Genomic DNA, 24,607 nt, shown 5'->3' with positions numbered 1-24,607 from the left:
GACAAACCCCAGACAAGGCATTGCAAGCTCCAGGTGGCAGGGTCCATGTCTGACTGAAGCACCACCGTACGTCCAGGGCCTAGCGAGCTGGACTTCCCGAGGTAGCAAACAGAAACAGGGTCGCTGAGTTCAATTTGAACTTCAGAGAAGCAATGTATCATTCTTAGTTCAAATGTTGGGAGATACTTAGACTAAAAAATTATGTATTAAATATGTGAAATTCAAATTTAATTGGGTGACTGCATTTTATCAGGCAACCGTACTACTAGCAAGAGACCATGTTGATGCTGGACAGATAAACACGTGTGCACAAGAAGCCAGCCACCCCACTTCTATTGCCTGTGATGTGAAGGTCCCACTACTCACATTTTTGTCACACTGGGTGCGAGGAGAGGCAGGGCCAGCCGACACTGGCTGGCAGCCTGTTTTTCCCACTCACCTGCCTCCAAACTCGTACACCTAAGGTCTGGGTTACTCTCACACGCGTCTCTGTGTGCTTAAGTGGACCCAGTGAATTTAACAAACATCCAGCTCATCACACCTCAAGCTGCCCAGACCTGGCACCCAGGCAGCTGGTAGTGGTCGGTCAACAGGAACTGGGAGATGGTACCTGCAATCATGATTCAGTAACCTGAGTTTTAAAAAGTGAGGTGTGTGTCAGGGAAGAGGTACTAGCATAAATTTTGTCATGTAACAACCAACTTCATTAAAGTATCTCCTCACAAGTTGGGGGACAGGGAACAGGGGCAGTGAACTAGAGAGAAACAAGAAAGCAAGAAGATGTCCCAGAAAACACCAGCTTCTCCCTGGGCTTGTTTTGGGACAGGGACAACCTCTCCCCCCATTGAGACACCTCTTCCTGGGGACTCCTCCAGGCAGATTTTCAGTGGGTCACTGGCAGCCACCACGGGGGAACAGAGGGAAAGAAAGGAAGGGGAAAGGGTGGCAGAGCGGCAATGGGGACGCTGAGACCCAGACGGCTCAGGGAGGTGGACGTCAAGACAATCGGGACGGTCCCGGAACAACTGAAGCCTAGTGAGGCCGTGGTCTGACCTGTCCTGTTCCGTGCCGTCTCACCCACGCGTGGCCCATGGTCAGTGCGCCGGGGCTTATTAATTAACTAATTTCACCCCTTGAAACCTAAAGCTAGAACTGTGACCTCTCTTTATTTCTCTGATGTTGGCATTTGGGGTGTGTCTCCAAAAATCAAGAGAAACTTTTATTAAGAGTGGCAAAACAGCTCTTACAAAACCAAGATATGTTAAGCATAAATCAAGCTAAAAATAAAAAAGAAGATGAAGAATCAGGAAACGTGTTGGTACATGTGGTACTTTCGTTCCACACAAAGATGCATGCACAGACTTACAAATGTGGGATGAACAGCCACCTTTTACTGGGTGGTCTAGTAACACTTTGTGTCATGGTTGTAAATAGTGTGGAAAGATGGCAGGAAGCCTTGGTGAACTGAGTTCCACAGAGGAGACAAGCACTTCTTAGCTTGTAGATTGGACATTGCATAAGGAAGGAACAGAGAATGCAAGCTAGATCCATGAACGCTATCCAAATGGAAGCACAGAGAAAAAAGATAGGAAAAAAAGAACATCACTTTAGTGACGTGTGGGACAATATGAAGCAGTTTAACATCTGTATAATTAGAGACCCAGAAGGAAAGGAAAGAAAGCACGGGGCAGAAAAAAGAAAATTAAAGAAATAATGGCCAAAAGATTTCTAAATTTGATGAAAAACTTCAGCCCACACATCCTAGAGGCTCCACGAACAGTACAGACACACAAAACCACAAAACTACACCTAGGCCAATACAACCAAACTTTGAAAACCAAAGAAAAAGAGAAAATCTTAAAAGCAGGTAGAGTGGGAATACATAGGGAATATAAGAAAACAGCCAGAAAAATGAGGGCTGTTTTCTCACAAGAATTAAGGAATCAAAAAGGCAATAGAGTGACATCTTTAGTGCTCAAAAAAATCCCAAAAACTGTCAGCCCAGAATTCTGCATCTATGGGCCATTATCTTTTAAAACAAACTGAGAGAGAGAGAGAGAGTGAGGTTCTCAAAAACCAAAAAAAATAGAATGGGGAGAATTTATTGCTAGCAGTTATACTCTGCAAGAAATGTTTAAAGTTCAAATACGGTGTCCCTTAGAAACTTGAATATACACAGAAAAATTCACAGTGTTAGAAATGAAATAAATGGAGGTAAAGTAAAATTCAATTTTCCTTATTTTTAATTGCTCAAAACATAACTTTGTAGAAGAAAAAGAGTAGTGATGTATTATGGTTTGTAGCATATTTAGAAGTAAATTGCATGAGAACAATAGCAGAAAAAAGGATGGTGGGATGGAATTGGGAATAGTGTTTAAGATCCTTACACCACATGCAAAGCAGTATAATATCATTTAAAGGTAGTCTCTGATTCACTAAAGATTTATTCTATTAATCCTGAGTAAACAGTTAAAATATTTTAAAAGAAATATGACTAATAAATCAATAAAAGAGATAAAATAGAATAATAAACAATGTTCAATTAACCCAAGAGAAGACAGGAAAAAAAGAGACCAAAAAAAAGAACCCAGGAAAATTAAAAATCAGCTATTAATGTGGATTTTAATCCCAAAATACCAATAATCACTTTAAATGCAATTGGTCTAAACACACCAGTTAAAAGTCAGAGATTTTCAAATTGGAATAAAAAAGCAAGACCCAATTATATGTTGTTTTATAAGAAACCCACTTAAAAAATATAGGTAGGTTTAAAAGAAAAGTATGAAGTAAGATGCACCATGGAAACACTAAATGAAAGAAACCTAGAATATCTATATTAGTATGACAAATAGGCTTTAGGACAAGGAATATTTTCAAGAAGTAAGAGAGAAGTTATATAATGATAAAAGTCAATTCTCCATGAAGTTATAACAAGCCTACATGTGTATGCATCTTTAAAAAAAAGATTCAAAATACTTGAGGCAAAAACTGATAAAACTGAACAAAGAAATACAGAAATACATAATTATAATTGGAAATGCCAACCCTCTCCTCTCGATCATTGATGGAACTAGTAGGCAGAAAATTAGTAAGGGGCACAGCCAATCATTTATTGAATAGACATTTACAGAACTGTCCTCCTGACTACAACAGATTATGCATTCTTCTCAATGAGTGCGTGTGTGCATGCGTGTGTGTGTGTGTGTGTGTGTGTGTGTGTGTGTACTCGTATTCTGGGCCACACATTTAAAGGAATATAATTCAGATGAAGGATGTTTTTGGCCCATGACTTCTACATAACCAGAGAAGTCAAAGCAGATGTCTCAAGGACCATTTTAAAGTATTTGCACTGAATGAAAGTGATAAATGAAAGTACAACATATCAAAAGCAGAAGGATGCAGCTCAAGCCATGCTTAGGGAGAAATGTTAGTACGAAATGATTAGATTAGGCTAAAGACAAGAAGAGTTATACACTAATAGTGTAGGCGGGTTGGTAAGTGTTTTCTCACAGCGGTCCAGATTTGCAATTCTGAAACTAATTTGTATGCATACTATGGTCAAACAAGAAAATGTATTGTAGCCCCATGGCTATTAACTGGCAATTTGTAAAAATAGTCATGGGGATATATTTTCTCATTTGACCGTAGTATGCATGCAAATTAAAGTACAGGATAGGAATTATAGTCAATAATATTGTAATAACTGTGTGGTGACAGGTGGGTACTAGACTCATGGGGGGGATCAGGTCATAAGGTACATAAGTGTCTGACCACTACGCTATATACCTGAAACTAATATAATATTTTATGTCAATTATAATTTAAAATTTCTTTTTAATTTAAAAAAAATATTAGAAACTGAAAACAAAAGAAAAAAATGTATTATGGATACTAAAAGTCAGATTTCTCACAGTCTAAGAAAGAAGTTGCAATATGGAAAGGGGAAAATGCTAGAATAAATCCTGTGGTGCTGGACTGGAGTCAGAGATATCAATAAGAACTCATTTTTAAATTCTTATTATATATACTGGTAGATACAGACATTTCCCACCCATGTCCTCTAAGAGGGACTAGAACAGTTACACCCCAGCAGCAGCCAGGACGCCCATCTCTCAGGCCTCTGGCTCTAAACATCTTTCTCCAATAAAAGCAACCAGGAATTCTGGGCACGGCAGAAAAAGTACAGGACCCTGCAGCATCTCTGTGGACATAAATTAAGGAAGTGCTAAAGGTGGGGGGGGGGGAGGGTTCATCAAAAGGATACAGGCGTGAGGTCAGTGGAAAACAGAATAGTGATCACGCACTGATGTCTGCTACGGGTGTGGGATAAAAAGTGGCCGTGGGGACACACACCAGGCGTTTGACAATTCTGCCCTAGGTAATGCTTGCGCTGGGAGCTGTCGCTCTCCATACGTGTGTGTGATCTACTCTGTAGTCCAGCTTATGTCATGCCTTTGTGACCATATTTTGCCAGACCAATACCAGAACACATGGTCTGTTGCTTAACAGAAATTCCTTAATTTATACTTTGTTAAAAGATCCAGGCTGTATGATTTGTGGGAAACAAGGATGAGCCTTGAATTTCCCATAAGAAACTGGTGGTTCAGAGAGGGTGTGAGACCAACAGGAAGCAGCAAATCAGTGAAAAAAGTGTGAGCAAACCTTTAAGCATTAGCTATGTGTTTTCTGACATATCATTCTTAAAAGAATTCAGGTTTTAAAAAGTAGTCTTAAAAATATTAAGACTAGGACAGAGCAGCCTTGTCCAGAGACAAGGGAGTTAATTCAGAGTTTGAGACAAAAAAAAAACAAAAACAACTCAGCAGGAACTGAGCAAAGAGATTCAAGGAAAAAAAAGAGGATTTGGGAGTCTTCCTAAAAGAGCTCCCAGTGGCCAAAGCTGGAACAATCAAAGCAACTAAATAAATGAAATGAACAGGAGAGGGAAAACTTTAGTCAAAATTCAACATCTATGATAAACACATTCAGCCAACGAAGAACCTCCTTGATGTAACAAAAGGCACCTGCAAAAATTCCGCAGTGAATCTTCATGCTTAATGGGGAAATACCACAGTGCTTTCCTGTAAAATCACGACCACTGCGGTTCAGTATTGTAGTGGAGGTTTCAGCCAGTCCAATAAGGCAAGAAAAAAAGAGGGGGGAAAAAGCCTAGATATTGCCAAGGAAGAAGTCAAACTGTATGCACATATGATATGACTGTGTACACAGAAAATCTTACAGTCTATAAAGAAACCCCTATATCTAATAAGTGAATTTAGTGAAAATACAAGGTCAATATTAAAAAATCAGGTACCTTTCCACGTGACATTAACAAACAGCTGTTAATTCAATTTTTAAAGCAATCCCATTCAAATAAATTTAGTAAGAAATGTGAAAGATCTCTACACTGTAAATTATAGAGTACTGCTGAGAAAAATGAAAGACTTATGTGAGTGGAGAGACACACCATCTTCTGGATTTGAAAGACCCAATACTGCCTGGGTTGCTTTCTAGATTCAGGACAATCACAAATAAATCCAAGCAAGCTTTTTTAGTAAAAATAATAATAATAATCAAAATTGTATATGGAAATGCAAAAGACCTAGACTAGTCAGGACAAGTTTGACAAAGAACAAACTTCGATAACTCACACAGTCTGATTTCCTTTTTTAGTAACAGCTTTATTGAGCTATAGTTCACATACCACAGTGTTCACACTTTCAAAGTGTGTAATTCCGTGACTTTAAGTATATTGACAGAGTTGTGAGACCACCACGTCCAATTTTAGAACATTTCATCACCCCATACAGAAGCCTCATCCCCGTTAGCTGGCATTCCTCACTCCCTGCCTTAACCCCCAGGCCCTGGCAACCACCCATCTACTTTCTGTGTCTCTGATCCTGACTATTCTGGAAATTTCATATCGATGGAATCATATCATATGATCCTTGCGACGAGCGTTTCACTTAGCACAACATGTTCCAGGTCCATCCCTGCTGCAGCGCCTACCAGCACTGCATCCCTTTTCATGGCTGAACACTATTCCGCTGTGTGGCTGGACCACATCTGTGCATCTGTTTATTAGCTGACCAACCTTTAGGACTGTTTCCACATTTGGGGGATTATGAAGAATGCTGCTATGAACACTCACGTCCAAGTTTTTGCACATACATATGTTCTCATTTCTCTGTGCATATACCTAGAAGGGGGATTGCTGGGTCATGGTAATTTTGTGTTTAACATTTTGAAGAACTGCAAACGGTTTTCCTATGTGGCTGCACCATTTCACATTCCCACCAGCTGTGTATGAAGTTTCCATTTCACCACATCCTCAATAACACCTTTATTATCTGTCTTCTTTCATTACAGCCATTGAACAGATGTGGTCTCTCATTGTCATTTTGATTTACATTTTTCTGATGAATAATGATTTTTAGCCCCTTTTTCATGTGTTTATTGACATCTGAAACTTTCTTTGGAGAAATGCCTATTCAGGTCTTGCCCGTTTTTCAATTGGTTTATTTGTCATTTTATTGTTGAATCGCAAGAATTTTTTCTATGTTCTAGATACAAGTCCCTTATCCCATATATGATTTGTAAGTATTTTCTCCCATGCTGTGGATTGGCTATCAATTTTCTTGATGTCCTTTGAAGCACAAAAAGACTCTACTTCTAATGAAGTCGTTTATTGTAAAAGGATGTGATGAAGGACATGGTGGACATCCAGATGGCAGAGGCGTGTGCCAGGGGCACGGAGCTTCCACGCCCTCTCTGGGCACCGCTCTCCCAGCACCTTCACATGTACACCAACCCGGGAGCTCCCCGAACCCCGTATGTGGGACTTTAAGGAGCTCCCTCACGGAGGCACGATCCATCATTAACTCCATTTCCAGCCCCTCCCCTCTCTGGAGAATCGGGGGTGGGGCTGAAAATCCCAAGTTTCTAATCATGGTTGGTCTTTCTGGTGACCAGCCACCACCCAGGAGCCACCCAGAGTCACCTCATTAGAACAAAAGACAATGCGGTCACCCAGGAAATTACGAGTTTCAGGAGCTCTGTGCCAGGAACCAGGAATCAGCAAGTCCCCAACTTTCTGATCTTGAGAATGAAGAGACAGCCCGTAGCTGCCCAGGCAACCTCCTGGGGCGTGAGGAGGAGATGTGCCGTAGAAGTTCCGAGCGAATTGATAGCACCGTTACTGCATGTTGTTATACCCGACTGCTCCTCTGCTCCCAATATATTCACACGGCTTCACCTATTTTTGAAAACCTTACCGTAAATTAGAACCTTTATCCAAGGTAGAGAAACTATCAGTATTCGAGTCTGTTTCTCTTGGAAACTCAGGAGAAACTCTGGTCCAAGTCTCAAATTCTCTGAGGGTCCCATTCATCTGGACACAGGTGTAAAAATGCGGACACCGCTTTTAACCCGAGGACAGATTTTAACCACACATCCTTCCTGCTCACATCAGAAAATGAAGCTCACCTCTGCCTCTCCTCTCGCTCCTATCAACGCCAGGGCATCCACTCACCAGGAGACAGCAAATCCCGAGGGCCATCTCACCTGCTGACGAAGACCAGGGCTAAGGTTGTAGCCAGGTGAGGCATCAGTCGAAGGGTCTGCGTTTGGTGCTCAATGATCTTGACCTCTTCCTGGGCCTTGGGCCCAAACTGCCTCCGGCTAGAGAGAGTCAAGCAAGACACAGTTTTACCAAAATCCAGTAGGCAACTCCTCCCCAGAGCTGAAAAGCCAAGCAGCCATTTGTACGGAAGCCTTTCAGATACTTCAGAATACAGAATACCCAAGTCTCTGGAAATGTGGGTAAGACAAGATATAAAAAGTTCCTGAAGATAGTACAACAGAGAGCTTCTCAGCCCTTCTGGAAATTAACCTTCCCACCACGGAATATTTTGAAAGCCATGTAACTATTTAATAACACAGAGTAATTTTACTCCTTAACATTCGCATGGCATTTCATAGTGCCGAGTATCCCACAATCATTAATTACTCCGCTTTACTAAGTGTGTGACTTAATTAACAGGATGGAAGCGATATCCGAGAACATATTTCAAAAAAACATTCTCTGCAAGGAGGTAATGCGAATCCTGGTGCTCCTGCCAGACGCACAGGCGGGGCGCTCTCTTCAGCCCACTACGGCTGCCCGGCCGCCCCGCACGGAGAAGGTACTGCCCTCATCCTGCCCTGCTCCCACGCCTGTGGGCAGTGCGGTGCCTGGCTCTGAGGCAGCTGTTTCCCATGAACTGAGGCCGTCCTTGGAGCAGCTTATAACGTGGTGCGTCTGGGGCTGTCCCCACAGGCAACGCCCGTAGACCGTTTCACAGCATCCCTCGGCCTGTGGCAGGTCACCCTCTGCCCGATCCTGGGCAGGACTGCATCCTGTCGTGAACACCTCTGACCTTCATGTGGAGTTCTGAAAGAGCATTTCACACACGTGCATGTGTGCACACCCACGCATGCACACAGGCACGTGTGCACACATGCACACCCACACACACGTGTCCAACATGTGCATGCGTGCACACCCATGCACACACTGGCATATACGCACAGGTACACACGTGCTACATTATCAAACAGGCACACCTGTGCTTCAGACACCACTGAAGTGAGGCTATCCACCCAGCACTCAGAGAGGGGAAGCAGCCATCTGTCCTAATTTTTGTTTGCTAAAGATTTCTTAAATATAATTTTATACTTTAGTAATTGTCTTGTACTTTTTAAAGGGCACCATAGTCCTTTCAGTGAATAGGCGTCTAGAATTCATGCCCACACGGCCCTGTCGTGTGGTGGGAGGGGACACACATGTGACAACGGGCACACAGGGCAGCCACTGTGAGCACTATGAGCACAGGCCTGTTCTCTACAAGGGCGGACTCCCCAGGCACAGTCTGCCCCCCACAGATGGCTGTGCGGGGAATACTGCCCCGACGCCACCCACACAGCAGGGCAGGGCAGCACCCCATGAGGCCTGACAGTCTGGGGAAACCTCTCAGCTTCGGCTGGATCGCTGCGGATCCAGTTAAAAATCCACAGACCCAATAATGGTGTCATCATAATGTCAGGCCACTTTACAAATTCCATTTGTCCCCACCCTCCTGACTCTCATTTTTAAATGCTGTGATTATAGTGTAGCTTTTTCTATGGCTGTGTGGCTAAAATCTTGTCGACTAAAAGCAGATGTTGCCATATGTGAGTCACTGTCCTGGGAAACATTGGCACCACACTGGGCGGCGCTGGACGTCCACCAGGGTCAGGAAGGCCAGGCCCAGCCCCTGCGCACACAGCCTGGGACACAGAAGCAGACCAGGTGATATGAGCAGGAGGGCCCCGTGCATGGGCCCCGCCCACCCACACATCAATTACCATATTTCCTCTGTGTGGTCAGACCATTTCAGGAGCCTTTGTCCCTGGTGACAGCAAAAGAGGAGACTGCTCACAGCACCTTTTAGTTTTCTTTTGTTGAAAAATAGTTACAATAACAATTTTCGACAATGTCCCATCAAATAGCCCATTTTTGAGTTGCAGCCTCAGTCTTAGCCCGGCACACAGCAGACACACGATGTCTGTGTAATGAATGAGTTTTGCTGAGGACGACGGGCAGATGACACAGGCCAAGTGGCTCACTCACGACCTCATGGAGCATCTTTGATGCTAGATCTGCCCCCTGCCTAGTGTGCCTCAGTTTCCCAATTTAGGCACACCTTGTCATCATCCCATTTCCTCTTTAGCCCACACAGTTCAATTGGGGTGACAGGTGCAGAGCAGAAAGAGGCCACCAAAGGTCCAGGTGGCAGGCCTCCCAGTACCTTCTGTCATGCTGATAAGAAGGGGAGAGTTTAGCTAAGGAGCCACGGACAGGCCAGGTGACTTCACAACAGTCTGTCTTGAAAACAAGGAGGATCTGGCAACTCCGGACACCATTCTCATGATGTGACTCCTGGAACACAGAGGCTGCCAACCGCTTGCCTGGGGCCTGGCTGTCCCCTGCATCTAGAATAAATTCAACTTCAGGACCCTCACTGGCTGATTAAGTTCTGTGACCGTGAGCCTATGAACGCACTAGAACTCCCAGAGGGCAAACCAGCTCTGCTCAGCTTACAGAGTGACACCCAGGTGCCGCAGCTGGGCACTCAGGAGCCAACTTTGGCCTTACTTGAGTGTCCCAACTGTTTGTTGATCCCTAAAAAAAATATACCTGCCAAGAAGGACTCCTTGTGGTTAACTGGGTTCAAATTCACCATCAGAGTCTAGCAACCATTGCTAAAAGAGGCCTGCTTCTCACACAGGCTACACCTTCAGGAAAAAGCCACAGACTGGGCTGCCAGCCTCCTACACTGTGTTCCTGCCTGCCTAGCCAACCCTTATAAAGGGGTTGCTGGTATGGTCTTTCCACCAATGGGCTGAGACCTGCCCCATCCAATCAGAGCTGCACAGCTATATCCTCACTTGCATCGTTACTAACCAATCAGAGCAGCTCCATAACAACCAATCAGAATGAACTATTCTAATCAATTAGTACAGTGCTATTTGGACCAATCAGACTGTGCAAATTTGTGTTCCTCGTCTGCATAACAATGGACCAATCAGGTACCAGGGCAGGTACTTTCTCTACAAAATGCATCCTCCCCTTTTTCTTTTTTTTGGGGGGGAGGGGAGGGTGAGGGGGCTGGTGGTGTACTTTCTGTTTCCTCTGAAAGCTGCGTTTCCCCGTTTGCAAACTATTCATGTCAACAGTCTCTCCTTTTATGGCACCCCAGATTGGGGACACCTGTTGGCCTTAAATTGATGGCAGTGACCTTTTGTTGACATGTTTTTCCTGCTAAGCCCCTTCAGACATCTTGCCATCCAGGGCTTCTGTCCAGGCAGGGCTCTCTGCCTGCAAGCAACCTCACCCCTAAGGGCCACTTGTTGGTGGCTCAGCCAAATGTCCTCCCCTACTGAGACCGTCCCCTTCCTCAGCACACTCCTCAAAACCCAAACCAGTCTAAGCAGGAAGCTGCTTCAGCTCAGAATGCCCGAGTGTGTCTTCTGCTATTCCTCCCACATGGGAGCACTTTTCCCTTCAAGCTGGCACGTGTGCACCTGTAGTAACCACAGGTTTCGATGCTTTGACATCTGGGCCCTTGCTGACACTGGAGGGACAGTCCCTCCCAGAGCCAGCCAGTTCCTAGAGTGAGGAAATAACTCCTCTCCGAACCCATCTTCCAGCACAAACTAACCAATGCAGAGCCATAACCCCAGCCAATACCTTTGTCTGGCTCTTCCACTCTGGGCCATTGTCCCCAGCCCTAACCTTCCTAGGGCCAGGTACCAGACAACCAGGGACAGCCCCATGTACCAGAACCTTCGAAATTATTCAAATGAGCCAGTACCAACCAGCTTAGCCTGCTGACCGTGCCTCAGCCAGTCCTTCCCGTGGAAACCAGAAACAGGGCTGTCGCCCACGTCTCCCCTCGCTCCCTCGGCTTCCTGACTGCACCTGGGCTTCCTGTGTGACTCTGTGACAGGTGGCTGCCCCCTCCTCCTGGGAACTGTGATAGCAAGTTATCTTCTCAGTGGCAGGCATTTCCTGATCTGTTGGCCTCACCATCCCTGAACAATGATAAAACCTGGGTTTCCAAACAACACTTGGGGCAGGAAGCGCAGCTCACTGAGGGCAGGCCTATCCTGCCATCAGGAGCTCCAGCCTGGCCACGTGTGGGAGCCCAAGAAAGAGGAAGGAAGGGTGACAGAGGGAAGTTCTGACACCTCTCAGTAGCTCCACACAGATCCCTCCTCACATCCCCTCTGCCTGCTCCCCTCCTCGTGTCCCTCTCCTCATGTGCCCCCTCCGCCCACACCCCTCCTCCCATAGCCCCCTCCACACACCCCCTCCACCTGCCCCGTCCACATTCCCCCTCCTTACGTCCCCTCCTCACGAGCCCCCTCCGCCCACACCCCTCCTCTAGCCCCCCTCTGCCTGCCCCCCTCCTCACATCCCGCGTCTTCATGCCCCCCTCTGCCTGCCCCCCTCTACTGCTCCTTGGAATGCTTGCTTGTTACTCAATGTTCCAATAGAAGAACAGCGAGTGTCTGCATGGGAGCAGTGGGCAGTGAGGACAGGGGTGGAGGACGCAAATATGAGGACCCACCCTGCCACCAGCCCCACCTACCGCTGGTTTGTTTGCCTTGTGCTGGACTAGAAGGAAACAAAGGAGTGGGCAGGAGGCAGCACCCACACTCTTTCCCTCCCTCCCTCTGGCCCAAGACACTGACTATCCCCAAAGCACTGAGCCAGGGTTCCCCCCAGCTTCTCACCCATAAGATGTGTTCTTTGGCTTCTCGGGAGAAAGCATGACTCTAAAAGCTCCTGCCCAGAGATGCACCAGAGGTCATCCCACAATGGTCACCATCTGCCCCCAAGCTGGCAGCCTGGCTCCAGCAGAGGCAGCAGAGAAAGGGGCCTCAAGATGGTGCCCTGAAAGGGTATGGTCAGTGCAGGAACCCTGCCTGCCACTCTGTGGTCACCCTCTGATTTATGCTCTCGGGCCCTAGCTGACCACACTGGGGACCATGAGGGTGCAGGCCCATCCTCGGGTTGCATGTCCTGGCAAGCTGCCCTGGACAAGGTCACAGGCCTGCAAGCCTGCAGCTGGTCAACATCCCCGCCTGCCAGACGTCCTAACTGCTCCATGTCACCATCCATACGCACAAGCTCCTTCCTGTCCTCTTCCTCTGCTGGGTTACTATTTTTCTTTAAAACACATGTAAAGGCTATATTTTTCTCTGTAAACATAATTTTTATTTCAGCGCCGAGAAAAACCTCAAAGTCACTGAGCTTGAATTCTTCATAGTCTTTAAAAACAAGTGACGTGTATATGCATGGCATCCGTGTGAGGACAAAGCTGGAGCTCTGAGCTGCTGGGGATGATGCCCTTTAAAATCATAGATCTGAAAAGCCATTTCTGGATCCCAGCAACTCGTAAGGAAGAGAGGAAACGTTTATTTTGGGTTGTTTTATTTCATTCCCACTCAATTTCGAACACGGCTGCTTAAAGCAACATTCATGGGAAGTGACACAGCTATTAATCACCAGCACAGCTACTGCACACGCAGCCTCTGCGGCAGCCGCGTGCCCACCATCCCCACGCTCCCTCCTCTCTTCTCCCAACGGAGGCCAGTGACCTACTAAAAAGAGAATTGCTTCGTGTGTTTCCTGCTCTGCGGCATCATTGCATCAGTCTACTCTGAGTGACATCCCGTCATCGAAAGAAGGAGAGGAGCTTCTTGGCCAGGCCTCCACTTTCACCTCAAGACTTCTTGGGGTACAAGCTGTTTTGTAGGCATCCATGCTGCCAGAGGGAGGGAAGACAGAACACTCACCCTTCACTGTCCACGTGCTGACCTCTGCAGACAAAAGCTGAGCAAATCCCTGGGCACAGGCCACATTCCTTGTGGCCTCCTTCCCTCATCAATAACTCAGCCACAAGCAGGATTTAAGGGAGCCTGTGAGAGCCCCACAGCTAGACCACTGCACCTCATTCCCACTGACTCAGGTGGAGACCCTCCCACCTCTCAGTGAGCCTAAGCCTTTCTGTTCCTGTGTCTTCCCCTTCTCTGGGATGGCTTGGACATTGAAGCTCAGAAAGAAAATATGTACAAAGCAGGCTATTTTACGCCACTGGGTGGACCAGGCAGATTTGGTCCAGCTGGCCAACCAGGATGCAAAATGTTGGCTGCTTATTATCAAGCGATGCATGCAACGGACACCCAACTTCTAGCCCCAAGCCTCAGCACACCCAGCCCAACCAATCCCTTGGATCAAGTTTGGGACCTCGGAAGGGCCAGCCTGCACACAACTCTTCCTATATGTTTTTTTAAAAAGTTGAACATTCAACGGTTTGCCCTTGGGCTTTGACAAAGCAACCCTGACAAAGCATTGAAATATCAGACGCAACATGTCACATCACCATGTTTTAGCTGTCATACTTCAAATGTATGCATGTGTGTGTGGCATATAGGTAAATGTTCCTTTAATTGTAGTCCAAATTGTGATTAATATGTAAAACAGCCCCAAGGAAAAGCTCTCAGAGTGCCTTTCCAATCCTGCAGGATTCCCAACAAATAACGTGTACCTTCCAGATGCCTTTCTTTCTCCCAGCCCTCAACAGTCCAACCTTCCACAGACTAGACTAGACAAGTCCTCAGGGGTTGTGATGGGTCAGTGATGAGGACACTTTTTAAACATGAGAATATTTCAGAAATAGAAAGAAATGAAGGTGCTTTCCTGTCAGTGTCGAAAAGTCTATATCAAGAACAGGGAGTCACCCCGAACTCGCAGACGCAAACATAGGGCCCATGTTTTCTTGGCCAGACTCTGCAGACAGAAGGAGGCTTTGCCATTCATTTTCCTCTTTCTCAAGGGTCACACCAAATCAAGGTACCAGGAACATAAATGTCCTCCCCAACAAGAAATCTGTGGGTCACAACGCAACACGAAACCCGTGGGTCTCACCCCAACACAAAACCCGTGGGTCTCACCCCAACACGAAACCCGTGGGTCTCACCCCAACACAAAAGCCGTGGGTCTCACTCCAACACGAAACCCGTGGGTCTCACCCCAACACGAAACCCGTGGGTCTCACCCCAACACGAAAGCTGTGGGTCTCCTGCTGCGGTGCCCGGCGGGGCCGCCATTCTGCAGACTGTCTACCCAGCCACAACACTGAGTAGTGCCACGCGGAGCAGGCAGCTGACCCACAGGGCTGGGAGCCAGGACACATGCTCCCACAAGCAGATGGATGGCCCCAGTGGAGACCCCAGAGCCTTCAGACAAGGGACACCACAGGCAGAGGAACCTGCTGTGCTGTCTCCAGGTCTGCACTGAGCGGGGCACTTCTGGACAACCTTACAAACCTGGGTGATAACCCGTGTCACCCTGCCCTTCAACAGCCAGTAGTGAGGCAGGCCTGGGTCGCCTGGATCTGACAGTTGGCCAATTCCAGCTTCTTTGAGGGTTCAGTGACACAAACAAGAGTGGGTCTGACCCAGCACACAAGGGCTCTGACCCCTCACAATGAACACCAGCAAACCGGCTGCCTCACTGTTGAGTTTGCTCTGGATACTCTTCTGGTGCCTAATGCTGCCCGAGTGAGGCCGTCCTGGGACCAGGTCAGCATCACGTCATCACGTCACCCCAGGCGTCACAGGGGGCGGGAGGCAGGAGGTGGTGGTAAAAACCCAGGCTGTGGATCAGACCCCCTGGTGTACACACAGACTCTGACACCTGCTGTGTTATCCTGGGCAACTGACACAAACCTGCTGTGCCTCAAATTTCTCAGCTGTAAGACGGGGCTGGCCATGATGGTGAGGGTCAAGTGACATTTGCCGGACACATAGTAGGTACTCAAGGTGTGGCCGCTGTCATCCTCACAATCATTACCATTGTCCCCAGCCCCTAGGATTACCCTCCATTCTACTCATCCTTGATCTAGAAAAGCCATTTAAAAATTTCCCAAAAGAAGCGCTCTTTCTTCTTCTTTAAGCTGAACAAAGCACTAACTTTTTCTGCATCACTAAAACTGTTACAGAAAGTTTCAGGGTAAAGAGGAAAGTCTCTTCCACCCAACCTTAAAGGCAATGAAACTGCTGACAGAGAAGAAAACAGGCTGCCTATTGATGTGTGTGTGTGTGTGTGTGTGTGTGTGTGTGTGTGTGTGTGTGTGTGTGTGTTAAAAGCATAGGAAGCTTCCTAGAAGCACCCGCCCCTTTTATGTACCCAGAAACACCAACCGACACTCTTCTTCTCAAATTCCAGGGAGGGATAAGAATTTTGTCTCTGAACAAAATAAAGCTGGAAAAGGTGCTGGCAACCTTCGCGTTGCCATAGAAGCAGCCGCTTCCTTGCATAGTCAATCCGCCTACCCTAGAGAGGAGTCTAAGCGTTGTGCACGTGGTCCCCACACAAGGGAAATTACTTTACTTTTCAGAATTACAGCCTTAGTGATACGTGTGAGTGACACGGTGGTTAATCTTAGTCGTTGGAATTGTGATTCCTTGAGATTCCTCCTTTTAAAAACTCGTGTCCTAATGAATGCAAAACAAAATTACAGTGGTGGGAGACACGGAGCCATGAGTTATAGCTGAGACTGCCTGCTGTGGGCTAATGACTCCACTGAGGAATTATTTTCGTATTTTAAAAAATTGTATGCAGGGAGAAGTCTTCCATCATCAGCACCACTGCAGAGATCCTGCAGAGCCCCTTTGCTGCAGCCAGGAGAGTGAGGAAGCAGGACGGCAGCCCCGGGACAGCCAGCACTCCCTTCTCTTCTCCCCTCCATCCTCCGGCAGGTGCAGGGTCTGTGTGCATCTTGCTGCCCCACAGCCAGCCAGAGCCTGCCACACCCCGGAGGCTGCAAGCCTGACCACGTGTGTGTGCAGTGAGAGCAAAGAGGCAGACACTGACGCCCCAATACGCGCCAGGTCCCCCTCACTGAGCATGAGCGGCAGATGAAAGCCACCTTAGGGCTGGCACCCACTTCCTAATGCTTCAGGCTGGCTTTAGATTGTCCCTGACGATGGGACATGTCTGAGGACTTACGGGTTGGCTGCTGCCTCCACTTTCCCTCTTAATCCACAGCCTTAAAGGTAAAGGGTGCTCTGTACACTCTTAAAACAACAGCAGAGTCGTTCAATCCATTAACATGGTGTGCCCTTGCGTGTCTTTAGATCATCTCTCATCAATGTTTTGTAGCTTTCAGCATGTTAGTCCTGCACCTGTTTTGTTAAATTTGCACCTATTTCAATTTTTATGAACAACTGCAAATCGTACTATATTTTAAATTTTGGTACCCTTGTGTTTGTTGCTAATATATAAAACTACAGTTGATTTTTTGTTATGTATCCTGTGACCTTGCTGAACCCTCTTCTTATTTGTAGCACTTTTCTGGAAATAACTTGGGATTTTCTATATAAACAATTATACCATCTTATGAGATAATAGAAAATATACATATTGGTCTTTGACTCCAGTTCCTGGCACAGAGCTCCTGAAACCCTTGTAATTTCCTGGGTGACAGGCCTGTCTTTTGTTCTAATGAGGTGACTCTGGGAGGGCTCGTGGATCAACCCTGGATGAGGGCTGGTCGCCCAAAAGACCACCTGAAGCTTGGGATTTTCAGCCCCAACCTCCCTCCTCCCGCTATTCTCCAGAGAGGAAGAGCGGCTGGAAACGGAGTTAACGATGGGTCATACCTTCACCATGAAGCCTCCATAAAGTCCCAAAGTATGGGGTTCAGAGAGCTTCCAGGCTGGCGAACACACCCACACCAGGAGCTCCACGGGGACTGAAGTTCCTGTGTGTGCTCAGGAACCTCCCAGACCCCGTCTTGTGTGTGTCTTCATCTGACTGGTCACTGTGGCCTTCATCCTGTCCTTTAGTAAGCATGTTTTCCTGAGTTCTGTGAGCTGCTCCAGCGAATTACTCAAACTGAGGAGGGGGTCATGGTGACCTCTGATCCGCAGCTGGTTGGCCGAAGCACGGATGATAACCTGAGGTTACAAGTGGTGTCTGAAGTGGGAGCGGGGGACAGTCTTGTGGGACTGAACCCTTAGTCTGCAAGAATTGACGCTGTCTCCAAGTAGTGTCAGAACTGAGTGAAATTATGGCACTCAGAGAGAAATTGTGGCTGGCATCAGAGACTGTAGTGAAGTGTTCTGTGTGAGCTGTGAAAGAGATTCACACACACACACACACACACACACTAAACAGTAGGGAAGAACAGGGTTTTTCCCTACATAGGAAAGAAAAAATTGAGTTTTTCCTTTTCTACATCTGAATATAGGAACAGTTTTATTACTTCCTTCCCAATATATGTGGCTTTATTTCTTTTTCTTGCCTTATTGCACTGGCTACAAGTGCTATCACTATAGTGAATAAGAATGGTGAGAGCGGACACCCTTGCCTTGTTCCCAGTCTTACGAAGGGAGCATCCAGTCTTTCACCATCTTTATGTTTTCCTTATGTGCTCTTTATCAAATTGAGCACATTTATCACTATTTCTATTTGAAAGAGAGTTTTTATCAAGAATGTATGTTGAGCCTTTCAGGTGGTACGTGGGGCTTAGGTAAATGTGGAGGGCGGTGAGCCCAAACTGAGCTAAAGAGTCACTTGAAACTTGAGAAGAAGGTAGAGAGAAGTAGGCTGAGAAGAAGGAGCTCAGTGAGGGAGAACTAAACCAGGCCAATGCTGTTGCCACCAACCACACCACTGATAAATATGTGGGTGCCAAGGAAGAGAGCCTGGACCCAAGCCAATATGAGATCCGCAGCCAAGCAGTCCACCAACTAAAGGTCGACGGGGAAGACCCACACAAGGTCCATGTAGACATCTTGCTCACTCACTTCATCCAGAATACATCACCTACAGCCTGGGAAACACCTGAGTGACATCACCTTAAAGGTGGCAAGTAGGATCCATGCCAAAAGACCTTCTGGGGAAAAGCTCATCTTCTGTGACCTTTGAGGAGAGGGGGTCAATGTGCAAGTCACGGCCAATCCCAGGAGTTACAAATCAGAAAAAGAATGTATTCAATCAATAACAAACTGCACTGGGGAAACATAATGGAGCTCAGGGGAGTCCTGGGAAAACCAAGAGGATGAGCTGAGCATCGTTCCCTATGAGACTGCACTGCCATCTCCTTCCTTGCATATGTTAGTTCATCTTCACTTTGGCCTCAAAGACAAGGAAACACGATATTGTCAGCAATACTTGAACTTGATCCTGAATGATTTTGTGAGGCAAAAATTTATCGTCTGCTCTAAGTCATCACATATATAAGAAGTTTCTTGGATGAGTTGGAATTCCTAGCGGCTGAAACTCTCATGATGAACATCATCCCAGGGGGAGCTGTGGCCAAGCTTTTTACTACCTACCACAGTGAGATGGACATGGATTAATGTTACGAGAATGCTCCAGAACTGTACCATGAGATGCTGCTGGTTGGAGGCATTGACCAGATTTATGAAATTGGATGCCAGTTCCAGCATGAAGGAGTTGATTTGACTCAAAGTCCTGAGCTCACCACCTGTGAGTTTTAGATGGTATTCGCAGACTATCACAATCTCAAGGAAATCACGGAGATGATTTCAGGGATGGTGAAGCACATTACAGGCAGTTACAAGGTCACCTACCATCCAGATGACCCTGAGATTGACTTCACCCGACCCTTCAGAAGAATCAGCATGGTAGATGAGTGGCCAGAACTAACCTCTACGAGACTGAAGAAACTTAAAAAATTCTTGATGACATCTGTGTGGCAGACACTGAATGCCCGCTACCTCAGACCACAGCCTGGCTCCTTGATAAGCTTGTTGGGGAGTTGCTGAAATTGATATGTGTCAATCTTACAGTCATCTGTGATCACCCACACGTAATGAACCCTTTGGCCAAATAGCACCTCTCTAAAGAGGGTCTGAGCTCTTTGAGCTGTTTGCCATGAAGAGGAAAATATGCAATGCCTACACTGAGCTGAATGACTCCATGTGGCAGCGGCACCTTTTCCAAGAACGGGCCAAGGCCAAGGCCCCTGGCAAAGATGAGGCCATGTTCATAGATGAAAACATCTGCACTACCCTGGAATACGGGCTGCCCCTACAGCTGGCTGGGACATCGACCGAGACGCCATGGCTCTTACAGACTCCAGTAACATCAAGGAAGTACGTCTGTTTCCTGCCATGAAACCCGAAAACGAGAAGGAAAATGTAGCAACTGCTGATACACTGGAAAGCACAACAGCTGGCACATCTGTCTAGAAAATAGTGGCAAGCCACATAACTCAGGCATCTTTGCATTTCTGCAAAATTGCAATGACTGCAAGGGGATGCTGGTATGTTGCTATCCATTTAACTATCGTAGTTCAGTCACCAGAAGTGAGAAAAGGAATGGAGAATTCCTCTTGTACTCCTTGCTACAGAAAAAAAAAAAAAAAAAAGTGTGTTTCTTAAAATAAAAGTATGTTGAATTGTTCAATTGCCTTTTCTGTACCAATTGATAATGATTATGTGGTTATTCTAATATGATGGATTACATTGATTTTTTAATATTAAACCAGCATTGCATCCCTGGAATAAGCCCCACTTAGTCATGCTGTATAATTCTTTTTATATATTGCTCAATTCTATTTACTAAAATTTTACTAAGGATTTTTATGTCTATATTCATGAGGGATGTTGCTTTATAGTTTCCTTCTATTATATTGTCTCTATTTGGTTTGGGAATCAGGATATGACTACCTCCATGAAATGAATTGGAAAGTGTTTCTTCCTCTACTACTTCTAGAAGAGTTGTATAGAATTCGTTTTTTGTTTGTTTGTTTGTTTTTTAATGTTTGGCAGACTTCTCCAACAAAACCATCTGGTCTGGGGATTTTTTAGGAGTTTTTAAATAATTCAATTTTCTTAATAGTTATAGGTTTATTCAAATGTCTTGCATACTGGGCGAGTTATGGTATTTTGTGTTTTTTTGAAGCATTGGTCCATTTCATCTAATGTTTTCAGGTTTATATGTAAAGTTGTTCCTAGTATTCTCTTATTACCCTTTTGGTATTTTCAGTGTCTACAGTATTATCCTCTATTTCATTCCTGATATTAGGAATTGGTGTTTTCTCCCTTTTTTCTTTGACAGTCTTGTTAATTATATTAATCTTTTCAAAGAACCAGCTCTTTGCTTTATTCTCTATTGTTGTTCTGTTTCAATTTCATTGATTTCTGCTCTTATATTTATTATTTCCTTCCTTGTCCTTCCTTTCAGCTTATTTTATTCTTTTTCTAGGTTAAAGGAGAGCTTAGATACTGATTTGAGGTTTTTCCTCTCTACTGGTGTATTCATTTAGTGCTATAACTTTTGCTCTTCGAACTGCTTCAGCTATGTCCCACAAATTTTGATATATTGTATTTTCATTTCCATCCAGTTCAATGTATTTTTTAAATTTTTTCTTGAGAATTTCTCTTTTTAATATGGTTATGTAGAAGTGTGTTGTTTGTTTTGGAAGAATTTGGAGACTTTTTTTCTGTTATCTTTCTGTTAGTTTTCTAGCTTGAATCCATTGTGGTCAGAGAACATACTCTGTGTAATTTCAATTTTAATAATTTGTTGCAGTTTCTTTTATGTCACAGGATATGGTCTATTTTGGTAACGTAGTGTAGGCATTTGAAAGGAACGTGGACTCTGTTTTTGTTTGGTGGAATGTTCTATAAATGTCAGTTAGATCCTGTTGGTTAGTGGTGTTGTCGAGTTTTTCTACATCATTGCTGATTTTCTGTCTAGTTGTCATATCAATTGTTGAAAGATGGATGTTGAAGTCTCTCACTATAATTGTGGATTGGTCTATTTCTCCTTTCGGTTCTGCCACATTTTACTTCACATACACAGTTAAGGTTGCTACATCTTTTTGATGAATTGACCCTTTTCATCATTATCGAATGTCCTTCCTTGTCTCTGGCAATTTTCTTTTCTCTGAAGTCTACTTTATATGAAATTAATATAGCCACTCCTGCTTTTCTTTGCAAGATATATTTTTTCTATCATTTTCCATTTTATATTATTATATTTGAAGTGAGTTTCTTCTGGACAGCATAGAGTATGGTCATGTTTTTTTTAATCCACTTTGCCAAACTCGGTTTTTTAACTGAATTATTTAGACCACTTACATTTAGTGTAATTATTGATGTGTTAGGACCTAAATCTGACCTTTTTTTTTTTATTGTTTTCTCTGTTTTATTTTTCTTGCCTTTCTTTAGGTTATTTGAACTTTTTAAAAATTACATTTTGGTATGTAGTGTTCATGAGTGTATCTCTCTGTATAGTTTCTTCAGTGGTTGTTCTAGGTATGACGTTATGTCTACATTACTTATAGCCTACTCGTGTCATCATTTTACCAGCTTAAGAGAAGTACAGAAACCTTACCTCTCTAGCATCCCTTTACCCTCCTCTGTGTATAACATAATTGTCTTAAATGTTTACTCTACTTTCATTTAGAATCATATCAGACTGCTGTAACTTTAGCTTCAAATGTCAAACATAATTTAGAGAATTCAAGAGGAAAAGAAAACTCTATTGCATTTATCTATAATTTTTTAAACATGCTCTTCATTCCTTCCCAATGTTCCAAGTTTCCTTCTTTTATTGTTTCCTTTCTGTTTAGAGAATTTTCTTTAGCTATTCTTTTAGGATAAGTCCGCTGACGACCAATTCTTTTAGTTTTCATTCATCTGAAAATGTCTTGATTTCCTTTTCGTTCCTATGTGACACTTTTGCTGGCAAATGATTCTAACCTGATAGTTCCTGTCTCTCAGTATTTGAAAAACGTCATGCCTCCTTCTGGCCTCCATAGTTTCTCATGATAAATCTATGATTCAAATTGTTTCTCTCTCACTGATTTCAAGATTTTTTCTTTATCATTAGTTTTCAAGTTTCACTATAATGTGTGTTGGAGTGACTTTCTATGGGTTTACCCTCTTTGGAATTTGCTCAGCTTCTTGAATCTGTAGGCTGTCTTGTGACAAATTTGGGGAGTTTTCAACCATTATTTCTTTGAGTGCTTTTTCAGCCCTACTCTGTCTCATTTTCTTCTGGGACATCAGGAAATGAATGTTAGATCTTTTATTATAGCCCCACAGGTTCCTGAGGCTCTGCTCCTTTTTAACAAATTTTTATTAGTCTATTTTCTATATGTTGTTCAGATTGGGTAATTTCCATTGTTTTATCTTCTAGTTCACTGATTCTATCCTCTGTTCCCTCCATTCTGTTGTTGAGACCATCTACTGAGATTTCTATTTAGGTTATTGTATTTTTCTGTTCTAATGTTTCCATTTGGTTCTCTTTTATAGCTTCCATTTCTTTGCTTAGACTTTCTATTCTTTATCAATACTTTCTATTTTTTCATATTTCAAGTTGTTTGTAATTGCCCTTTAAAGCATTTTTATGATGACTGCTTTAAAATATTTTTTCAGATTATTCTAACATCTCTGTCATCTTGGTGTTGGCATCTACTGATTACCTTTTTCTTCATTCAGTTTTTTTCTTCCTGGTCCTTTGTGTGACAAGTGAGTTTTGATTGAAACAGATACATTTTCATGTTATATTGTGAGACTCTGGATCTTATTTAAATCTTCAGCATTTTTCTGACACTAAGTGGCAGGGAAAGGAGTCATTGCTGACCCGTGGAGATAGAAGTATTATTCCCACACCCAGTGATGGGGATGAGTTCCTCATTATTGTTGAGTAAGGATGGGGGTTCTGGCTCCCCACAGAGTCCCCACTGACAGGGCAGTGGGTGGAGTGTCATTACTGCTGAGTGGCAGTGAAAGTTCTAATTTTCCACTTGGCTTCCTCTGACACCACCACAGGGGAAGGTGGGAGGAGGTGCTGGGTGAAGACAGAGGTCCAGTCTGTCCACATGGTCTCCACTGACCCCACAGGGGTATGGGGCTGTATCCTCCTGCCAGGGGTGAAAGTCTCAGTTCCCTGCTTGGCCTTCTTTGACAACACCATGGGGGTGCAGTTGGGGCACCTCATTACAGCATGGGCTGGGCAGAAGTCTAGGCTCCCCATTTGGTCTCTGCTGGCACGGGAGGGGTGGGGCCACAGTGCTTTTTCTGGCATTTGACTAATGTACAACAATATTATCTAAAAGTTTTCTGTCTTGCTAAGTGTCCTTTCCTACTCCTTTAGCTAGAGAAAGCAGACTTGGTTGGGAATATTTTTTTTCTGGTGTTTCTGGGTTGTCAGCTTCATCAGTTCCCAGTCTGGGATCGATGAGGCAAAAAGGAAACGAGATTTCCCACGATGCTATTCCTGGGGCCTCAAGGTCCTTGCTGGTCTGCTTTCTTGTCTCCACCTTTCAGAGTCTTCTTATGTTTGTTTCACATGTAATGTCCAGGCCGTTTAGTTGTCCTTAGTGGGACGAATAGGGAAAAGTACGTCTACTCCAGCTTCCTAGAAGTATAAATCCTATTGTAAGTTTCTAAACATATTTAGATTTGAATTTTAGTAAGTTCATCTGGCAGAAGTGTGATGACTGACTGATAACAATAGATTTATTTAGCTTCCATATACATAAAGAGAAATAGAGAGAGACAAAAAGAGAAAGACAGCAGGTTATGCGTTGATGTTAATATATATGTCATATTTCCTTCCTTTTAAAAATCTCTTATAGATGTAGTACTGATTTAATAATAAGCTATCATGAATAAGGAGATAGTACATGTAAATGTATACAAAATTACAGACACCTCAATGTTGCAAAAACTAGAAAGTACAAGTATGTGTGTTACTATCAATGGATAATGAATATCTCCAACATATATTATAATAGTATATTCAATTAGCAATATATCATGAAGAGTTCTATATCCTGCTTTTCTACTTACCTAATAATATTTCATTGTAAATATCCTTGAAGTCACCATTTTAATGATTTCCTTAAGGTGAATTTCTAGAAAAAAAACTACTACTGGATAAAAAAAAAAAATAATAAAATATTTAACCCTTTTAAAGCCCTTGACACATCACCAATTCAGTTTCCAGAAAGATTGTATCAATTTTTAT

At 44.3% G+C, this 24,607-nt stretch overlaps 1 protein-coding gene and 1 pseudogene across 1 annotated transcript in view; one reads left to right on the top strand and one right to left on the bottom strand.

The window, feature by feature from the left end:
- ACOXL (acyl-CoA oxidase like) overlaps nucleotides 1-24,607 on the bottom strand; it is a 183,541-nt gene that overhangs the window by 47,957 nt on the left and 110,977 nt on the right. Inside the window, exon 11 of the mRNA XM_088796342.1 lies at nucleotides 7,564-7,680. Coding sequence (XP_088652468.1) covers nucleotides 7,564-7,680 — 117 coding nt within the window. The remainder of the gene's footprint in view (nucleotides 1-7,563; nucleotides 7,681-24,607) is intronic.
- Nucleotides 8,097-24,404, top strand: LOC141571756 (lysine--tRNA ligase-like; annotated as a pseudogene).

Source organism: Rhinolophus sinicus, chromosome 2 (genome assembly GCF_057876585.1).
Source record: "Rhinolophus sinicus isolate RSI-liver-muscle chromosome 2, RSI-T2T, whole genome shotgun sequence".
Taxonomy (NCBI): domain Eukaryota; kingdom Metazoa; phylum Chordata; class Mammalia; order Chiroptera; family Rhinolophidae; genus Rhinolophus; species Rhinolophus sinicus.
The sequence above is the reverse complement of the archived record's forward strand: the minus strand, read 5'-3'. Positions and strand labels throughout refer to the sequence as shown.